Genomic DNA, 10,011 nt, shown 5'->3' with positions numbered 1-10,011 from the left:
TATTTGCAAATGTTTTACAATGTATAGATAAACGTGCTTAATTTGCATAATTTTTGTCTGGTTTGCAACGCTAAACTCATTTTGGGCCATGCATTATTTTAGGCCATTTTGTCACATCAAACTACTAACATGCAGGCGTTCACCCGGTTCCTGAACTAAGGAATGTAACAATGCCGGGATCATAGTAATCATGTATGACGTCAAGTACGAAGTAACATTAACAAATGGACGTTACGCCACATAGCTTCGTTCTGAGCAGAGCTGTAAGTTGATTTTGATGAGGTTTTTTTCATTTATTTATTGCAATTTTGCGATGTTAAACTTCGACCGAATCGATGGAAAACCAACAAAGATATATCGTATCGTACCTGTGCCCTCAACTGCTTAACTTAAAAAGATTACCCCCCCTTCCCCCCCCAAAGTGCTGTACTGCCCTGTTACGGTACGAACGTACTGTAAATAAATCTAAGACAGTAAGAAGTTTAAAACCCACCTTCCTCAGTTTCCTTTTTTGATAAGAGCTGAACCGGCGGTGGGGGCGGCGCGGGAGGGACGGCCGTCTCTCGTTTGGAACTCCAATCGATCTGCGCCTGCTCAGTCACATGACTGGCACCTGCTCAGTCACAAGACTGACACCTGCTCAGTCACATGAATGGCACCTGCTCAGTCACAAGACTGACACCTGCTCAGTCACATGACTGACACCTGCTCAGTCACATGAATGGCGCCTGCTCAGTCACATGACTGGCACCTGCTCAGTCACATGACTGGCACCTGCTCAGTAACATGACTGGCACCTGCTCAGTCACATGACTGGCACCTGCTCAGTCACATGAATGGCACCTGCTCAGTCACATGAATGGCGCCTGCTCAGTCACATGACTGGCACCTGCTCAGTCACATGACTGGCACCTGCTCAGTAACATGACTGGCACCTGCTCAGTCACATGAATGGCACCTGCTCAGTCACATGAATGGCACCTGCTCAGTCACATGAATGGCACCTGCTCAGTCACATGAATGGCGCCTGCTCAGTCACATGACTGGCACCTGCTCAGTCACATGACTGGCACCTGCTCAGTAACATGACTGGCACCTGCTCAGTCACATGAATGGCACCTGCTCAGTCACATGAATGGCACCTGCTCAGTCACATGACTGGCACCTGCTCAGTCACATGAATGGCACCTGCTCAGTCACATGACTGGCACCTGCTCAGTCACATGAATGGCACCTGCTCAGTCACATGAATGGCACCTGCTCAGTCACATGAATGGCACCTGCTCAGTCACATGAATGGCACCTGCTCAGTCACATGACTGGCACCTGCTCAGTCACATGACTGGCACCTGCGTTTCCTTGTTCCGTTTTCCTCCGTTTTCTCTACAAAAATTCCATCAGGAAATATGGCAACTATTTATATGGTTGCTGGTCCACTGAATTCCACAAGTTACTCAAGTTAACGGTCATAAACCAAACCCCAAAATAGGGGCCTTTTAGCATTGGGCATCCCGTTAAAGCATAACCTATGCAGGAGGCAGTGATCACACACACACGCACACGCGCACGCACACATAACACACACGAACACACACATAGTTGGTGGTACTTCCTCCTTTGTATGATTCCTTTACTGTAAATCAAGGACAAAAATTGTAAAAGAATGGTATGACTGAGAGTCCCTTCCTAGTCACCCCGCGGGTGTTTGTTGCTATTGTTACCTTAGCCATAAAGTTGATGGTAGCATTTGTGTGTATTTGTGTCTGTGCGTAGAAGACCAGCATAACTCGAGAATGTCCGGATGGTATAGACATTAAAGTATGAGGGCAGGTCTTGATGAAACGTCAAAACATGTTCTGGACATGTTATGGCTAAGCTTTTTGACTAGTAGACAGCTCTTGAAGGCGAGAGTATAGGTTTGGGCCCCCTAGTAGCTTTTTTGGAACTGCAGGGGTTGGTTAAGTGGCAAAATTTGAAAGGGAATAACTCAAGAAGAGGTTGATTGATCATCATGATTTTTGGTATGTAAGTAGCTAAAGTGATGCTTCATATAGTTAGGTGTTAATTTTGTAAATGCCAATGTATCAAAAGGTACATACATGTATGAAACAGACCGACACACTTACTGTACTACAATCTTTTATTACCTATCTTCAGTTGCATTACATACACGCCATCTTGCCATACTGCCTTAGTACCATTACATTATGTAGTTCTTTACCCTGGAATAGATAAGACACTTGAGATGGATTACCAATATATCCCCAGAAACAGTTTGTAGTGGCTACATGTTCCTCTGCCTTGAATGACAACGAAAACAAGAACTTAACTGTTTGACAATCCCCAGAAAGTGAAAATTCATTTACGAAATGATATGACAGAATTGTCTATTAGTACAATGTCACCAACTAGTTTTAGCATAAAGACTCATATGTACATTACCAGTGACCAAATTACATTGATAATGTTGGTCAAGTCCATGTAACTTAATATACATGTTTCTATACCCCAAGCCTGGAATGCATCAGTTACAAAATGCAGTTTACAAAGTTTCGCTTTTAAGAAACCTCCCACTTTACTACTGGCCAATCATTCTTAGAAATATTCCAATATTTTTCTTGACTGGTCTTCAAAGATACAGTATCAAGCCACATAGAATGTCACAGAACGTTGTAACAAAGTAGCATAATCAATATGATACTACATGTATCCGCAACTTTCATATTTTTGGAAAACCAACGTTGTGTTCAATTTCAAATCAGTCCTGTATATCATACTACATTTCAAGCTTGCATTAAAATATCCCCACGATTTTGCAACTTAAAAATGTATTCCTCACAGCTGAATTAGCTTGAAAGTCCTGTGTCTAGAAATACGTTTTTTAACCTCCTTGGTTATATTATCTAATTTGGTACATCCCATGACAGTGTCTGAAGCCAGACAGGGCATTGCCAGTGTTGTCGTTACTTTGTATTAGTGGCCAGATGATGCTGACTCTAAATATGCAACCATAAACTTAATTCCTTATCTTTTGTCTATATATTTCAAAGATTCATTAATGAATAACTTGTCTTGGTCACTGCCTTAGCCAGACCTCCATCGTTGTGAACAAGTCAGTAGCATTAGAGAGCACTGAGAGGTTACGTCAGCTAAATTTATGGGGGTGGGGATTGTACGGTAGATTCCCAGTGAATATTTGTGTTTTCTGTAGACATGGGTTCAATAATTCACCACCAAAGCCACAGGAAAGGGGGCAATGTGGAGTATTCCCCTTTTGCTGATACAAAGCGCAAACATGGCCCAATGGGGAAGCAGGCGTTCGAAGTAGGTAAAAAAATAGCCTCTGTTGTAACCCTCGCAGGACGTTTACTTTTATTCAACAACTTCCTCTTGCTACATCTTTTCATGTGTGTGGATTTTGGAAGTTTGAAACTTTGAGGAAGAAAATGTAAGTTGTAATGATTTCAAGCTGCCAGCAGGTTTCAGCATTTCTCGTCTGTCTAATAATGTACAGAATAATGTACTTTGTATTTTTAGGGGAAAGGCACCTTTTATAGTTTCTATGAACGTTTCTATAGTCTAGCCAAATATGTTAATCTTGTTTATTTGTTATGTTTTGCCTGGTGCCTGTTGTAAACATTGAGTAAGAGTAAAATGATGAATTATGAATTCCTAAACATAAAATAAGCTTTATTGGCACAAAAAAGAAACTTTCATATGGTATGATAGTGATCTCGATAGTTTCCTAAATAGCTGCCATAACATTTATTCTGAAAGATAGTATGTCCTTGTCATATCATTTGTTGTCTGAGTCCAGATGTGCATCAATTAAGCAGCTGTAGAGTTGTGTTGTCCTATGGATTTTGATACAGTCTCCAAGCAGACGTTGGGTGATGATTTTTGAGCAATGGCCTGGCTTCAAACCTTTCGGGACAGCCATACCTGAAACAAACACACCTGTTAGCACACCTGTGGTCCCCACACCTTACACCTGCTGGTGTACTTACACAGGGGGTCCAGACTGGAGGGCACCTGTCGGGACAGCCACACCTGTAACAAACACACCTGTTAGCATACATGTGGCCCCCACACCTTACACCTGCTGGTGTACTTACACAGGGGGTCCAGACTGGAGGGCACCTGTCAGGACAGCCACACCTGTAACAAACACACCTGTTAGCACACCTGTGGCCCCAACACCTTACACCTGCTGGTGTACTTACACAGGGGGTCCAGACTGGAGGGCACCTGTCAGGACAGCCACACCTGTAACAAACACACCTGTTAGCACACCTGTGGTCCCCGCACCTTACACCTGTAACAAACACACCTGTTAGCATACCTGTGGCCCCCACACCTTACACCTGCTGGTGTACTTACACAGGGGGTCCAGACTGGAGGGCACCTGTCAGGACAGCCACACCTGTAACAAACACACCTGTTAGCACACCTGTGGTCCCCGCACCTTACACCTGTAACAAACACACCTGTTAGCATACCTGTGGCCCCCACACCTTACACCTGCTGGTGTACTTACACAGGGGGTCCAGACTGGAGGGCACCTGTCGGGACAGCCACACCTGTAACAAACACACCTGTTAGCATACATGTGGCCCCCACACCTTACACCTGCTGGTGTACTTACACAGGGGGTCCAGACTGGAGGGCACCTGTCAGGACAGCCACACCTGTAACAAACACACCTGTTAGCACACCTGTGGTCCCCACACCTTACACCTGCTGGTGTACTTACACAGGGGTCCCAGACTGGAGGGCACCTGTCAGGACAGCCACACCTGTAACAAACACACCTGTTAGCATACATGTGGCCCCCACACCTTACACCTGCTGGTGTACTTACACAGGGGGTCCAGACTGGAGGGCACCTGTCGGGACAGCCACACTGTTATCACACCTGTATCACACCTGTATCACGGATAACTGCAATTGAATAAAAACATTGTAGACATGCAATAATGATAAGAACTCCAGTTAAACATTAACCATTGCAAGTGGTCATCTGCTGAAGGTAAAATGATGTTTGGGCATGGGAAGACATTCATTTAATATATAATAACTAAGTTTTGAAAAATAGAGAATGCTGTGTTGGGAAAGAATTTTATCTAACACATTTATTGTAACAAAATTTATTGTAATTACTTTCTCATTCCTAAAGAATTGTTAAAACTTAGGCACTGGGGTTTAACATTGATACAATAGAAGTTTTACATTACATTTTGAAGCTCTTATGATCCTAGATGGAATCAAAATTTAGTTCTATAAGTCTTGTATTTAGAATGTCTGTAACATGTTATCATCACTATTACATCACAAATACAGAATGCTGACCTCAGGTGAGACAATGTACAGAACAGGTCGGCATGTTGGGGACTCAGAGCAGCTCCAGACAGCTGGCTGTGGTGTCCGCTCCCTCGGGAACTAGACGCTTAATGTAGCTGTGTTGGGAAAAGGAAGAAAGGAGATGCTAAGTTACATCGAAAGCTACATTTTGTCATGGCTTTAATTGCAGAATATGACATCAAAACTACTGATAAATAAGAGATTAAAAATATCTGGTGCCTTAATACACCTTGTGATTATATAGGTTAATGTAAGTCAATATGCAATATTATCATATAGCCAGGCACCGTCAGCCTTGTCAAATCAAGCCGGCAGCCGGCTATTTTCCCCGCCTACTTTACATTTTTCAGCCGCCTACTTTTGTTACAAAATCCCCCAGCAATTTGTCTTGATAAATCTCTGGCAGTTTTCTGATAGCTTACTGGGTCTTCCGGGATCTGAAAACTGTCATTTTGACGAATGTCCCACACGTGTATTAGGTTTTCTCTGTTGTTTACATTATCTGAGCTTGCAGCAGACACTGCCACCACACCTCCAAGGAGGTGGAGTTCTAATATCTGGACCTTTGCGTGCATGGGCCTAGCTCTGTGTGCCTGTGACTGTTTTCTGGACTATAACTAGAAACACAACATGCCTGATTGTGGATGGATTCTTTCACAAAATGGTAGAGGTTAATTCCAAGATGTAAACTCTTAAAGATATAAGCTGACAAGAAAAGTTGCCCAGAATGGACCAAAAACCATGTTTAGGGGTCTAAATTTACAAATTTTTCCTGGGGAAGGCCCCCAAAACCCCCCTTACAGGAGGGGGCAACCCCCTCCCGTACCTACCCCCCGCTCGCCACTTCGTGGCTCGCTGCAAGCCAAGCGGCTTGCCTGCTACTTTCAGATATTAGCCTACTACTTTAAAAGTTTCTGACAAGGCTGACCGTGGACCAATCAGAAGGCCCCGTTCCACGTTGGTTATGACGCCGTAACACTTCGATTCCGGCCAGGCAGGTGCAAATCAACACCGGAGCGGGTGTTAATTCATTTTGAATTAACACCGGTGCGGGTGTTAATTCATTTTGAATTAACACCGGTGCGGGTGTTGATTCATTTTGACCAATCAAAAGGAACGAAAGAAAGGTATATGCAGGCATTGGCCAATAAAAAGGAGCAAAACATATGCCGGCTCCTTCTGTTAGCATTGATAATGAGTTTTGTTTTTCTAAAAAGCCTGCAATGTTTCGAATATTTTCTGTGGAAATTTTGGTTTCAAAATGAAATCTGTAATCTCCTTACATATGTATTACCAAATGTGAACTTTCAGAAATTCGACAAAGGAATTCACACGTTTAGTACCAAGGGATCTATGCGTCATACAGGAATTTGCAAGTTTGGGTAGGCTATATGATAATAACGTTAATGACCCGCCTGTTCCTCGGTATACATGGTGTCATAACGCTTCGCTCACATCAGTGGTTTTATTCGGTGGTTATAGCAAAGGACCAGGCGTTATGACACCATGTACACCTCGGGGCGGGTCATTAACCCTTTATTAGTACATAGTACATAGTGGAGGAGGCTGATACTGGATGCCACCATAGTCCCCGACCCTCAGACATGAGGATGAGACTAAGTAAAGTAGAGTAAGTACATTATCAAAGTACAGTTAAATTGTGTACATTTATTAGAATTTAATAGTACACACAGTGGAGCAAAAGCCAATTCACAGTATCTTATCAGTAGGAATTCCATCAATTACTACATACTAATAATGTTATTAGACTCATTTTAAGCTACCATGCAGTACAGTACAGTTTATGCTTATAAGATTAACACTATAACTCACTTACTTATAATAATGTTCTTTTAAGAACAATACAGTATGCCTATACATATGGCTATAGAATAACCAGTATAACTCACTACAGCCACTCCAGTGTTGGGTGTTCCTCAGCAGCCTGCACCACAGCCCGGAACCCTGCAGGCTCCATGGAGATGTACGCCAGGTGCAGCCACTCCAGGGCAGGGAGTCTGGGTAGAGCCTCGGCCAGAGCCATGGCAGTGGTGTCAGACAGGTGTGCAGGTGTGCGCACGTTACCAGACATGTCCAGCCTGGTCAGTGCCGGCAGTGCGCTGATGAGCTGTGCGACCCTCCCCAGTCCGACTCCTGTTACTCTCCTATTCCACCCAATGCGCAGCTCCTGTAGTGTGGTGTTACAGCGAGGGGCTGTGGTCAGACTCTTGTCACCAGGTAGGTTTTGCTCCATGTCCAAACTGCTGGGCTGGCAGAGTGTTTGCACCAGTGAGACAATCCCTGAGTCTCCTATGTTATTGAATCCCACATTCAACACCTGTAATTGCACCAGGTGAGGCAGAGCTTTGATCAGGGATGATATTCCCCTGTCACTGATACGTGTACCACTGAGAACCAACACCTTCATGGCTGTGAGGTGGTGGAGGATAGCAGCCAGACATTCCAGCCCGGGGTCTCCTATGGCATTAAAACTAATGTCCAGTTTGATCAGTCTGGTTAGCTGACACAGTGCAGGGACCAGTGTGCGCATGCCTGTGGGGCTGATACTGATGCCACACAGGCCCAACACCTGCATGGCTGTGAAGATAGGGAGGATGGTGGTGAGAGATTCCAGCCCAGTGTTACCGATCTCATCGTTATCAGTTATATCCAGTACTCTCAGTCCCACTAGGTGGCGCATGTAGGGAGCCAGGGATGACATGCCCATAGCTGTCATGTTGACTTCCCTAAGACGGAGTACAGCCAGGTGTGGAACACTGGACAGCCCAACCTGCAGGACTTCCATCCCAGCATCACCAAGGTAAAGGTTAGAGCTAAGATCCAGCTCCTCTAACAGAGACATGTGGCTGAACCCCTGCACAAGTGGCTGGAGTGATGATGGTGTTAGTAATGTGTCTGACAGATCCAGCGCCCTCAGAGCTGGAACATTCTTCAGAACTAAAACCAGCCTGGCTGTCTCATCAGGTGAGTCAAACTGTCCTGATAGTTTCAAGTCCAATCTAAGTCCAGGGAGTGAAGTTGTAAAACACTGCTGTAGGTACTGAACTGTGTCTCTGCTGTCAGAGCCTTTAGGGACGTTAAGTATGAGCCTGTCTGGCAGGTTTGCTGCATGAAGATTTTGTATGTAATACTTCAGACCTGTGGCTTCTCTACTGTTAATGGAGCTGTCCAGTATGACAATAGGCAGGGCCTGACTGATGCCCTGAAGAACTTCTGGTTCTTGTTTCTCACTAAGGATGGTCAGGCACAAGGCTGCAAACCTTTCATATCTTTTGCAGGACTCTTGCAGGTTTCGATCCATTGGCACATCTGACCTTTCAAAATGTTCTGGTCTCAAGTGTGAGAACTCTCTGCTGCTGATCTTGCTCAGTTCCTCCATCACAGCTTGTGCTGCCCGTGAGCCACAGCCACACGTGAACTGAAGCAGGTTACTGAGTTCAAACACCTTGGTTATGGAGGTGAGCTGCAGCAGCTCTACAATGTCTAGGTTCACCAGAGCATGAGCAACATATCGTCCAGCCAGGAACTCTTGCATGGTCTTGTGGGAAAAGTTCAGCTGTTTCCGAGGATGCAATCTAGAGGAAGAAACTTCCAAGGAGACTACACCCAGCTTTAACAACAACTTCCAATTTACCTTCTCTCTCTCTAATTCTGCAACATCAAGCAGGGTCTCATTCCTCAGCAGTGCCTCTAGCGCAAGCTTACCGAGCTGCAGTAATGACTCAGCAAACTCTGTAGGCAGCCCTTCTGTTGGCATGTCCACTCCTTCCCGCTTACAGTACTTTCTAACCAGACATGTCAGCAGGTTGTCGTACAGTCCTGTCATTGTTCCAGTAGACACCATCTCTTGATCCTCCTCCCACAGCAGACAGACCAGCATCAAGGAAAATTGGAGTCTGGATTAAATTGTTCAAAAGTTCATTATCTTTGACATGTACAACAAGGTTCTTTGTCAGTTCCTGCTTCTTAACAACAGTGAAATACTGCTGCATGTATTTCTGTACATGTTCTTTAGAGAAGCCCATGATGTGCACATGACAGTCTGGCCGGGTTTGCTGCTGCACTCCTGCTGAGGGTCGGGAGGTAATCACAATCGTGCTGTTGGGGTACAACTTGCCAGACAACAGTTCTGGAATGGCCTGCCCGGCTGCGCTGGCTTCAGGCTGCAGCTCATCATACCCATCTAGGAGGAAGAGCACACAAGACTCGTTCCTCTGTAAGATTGCTTGGATAGATTGTACATCAATACCTTTAGTTGTTTTTGGAACACACTGGTCCCACACCATCTCCTCTATGGTCTCCCCCTCTCTCACCTCCCGGAGTCGGATAGAAAGGATGATGTTGTGTCTTCTTCCCAGCTCTGTTTTCTGTGAGACGGCATCTAGGGCTTCTTTGGACAGAAACGTTGTCTTCCCCCCTCCGGCTTCACCCTCAATCAGAATGCACCTTGGTGCTGTGGACAGTCCTGTGACATCTGGGTTGAACAAGTCGTCTAATGACTTCAGTTCTTTACTTAGTTTTTCCTTGTCTGATTCTGACCTTTTGGATTTTGTTGTTGTTTTGAGCTGTTTTTCACTTTTTGGCATCAACTCCAACTGGGTGAAGATATCACTGAGACTAAGTGTGAAG

General features: G+C 44.8%; 1 protein-coding gene across 1 annotated transcript; it reads right to left on the bottom strand.

Moving 5' to 3' along the window:
• Window positions 1-5,061: 5,061 nt before the first annotated feature.
• On the bottom strand, window positions 5,062-10,007 carry LOC118425375 (NLR family CARD domain-containing protein 4-like; the record flags this gene model as incomplete). The annotated part of the gene is given in 3 exon segments (XM_035834182.1): window positions 5,062-5,456; window positions 7,272-9,265; window positions 9,267-10,007. Coding segments are annotated over 3 exon segments (2,799 nt in total), but the record flags the coding sequence as incomplete, so codon positions are not given.
• Window positions 10,008-10,011: the final 4 nt, after the last annotated feature.

The sequence above is a fragment of the Branchiostoma floridae genome, chromosome 11 (genome assembly GCF_000003815.2).
Source record: "Branchiostoma floridae strain S238N-H82 chromosome 11, Bfl_VNyyK, whole genome shotgun sequence".
Classification (NCBI taxonomy): domain Eukaryota; kingdom Metazoa; phylum Chordata; class Leptocardii; order Amphioxiformes; family Branchiostomatidae; genus Branchiostoma; species Branchiostoma floridae.
The sequence above is the reverse complement of the archived record's forward strand: the minus strand, read 5'-3'. Positions and strand labels throughout refer to the sequence as shown.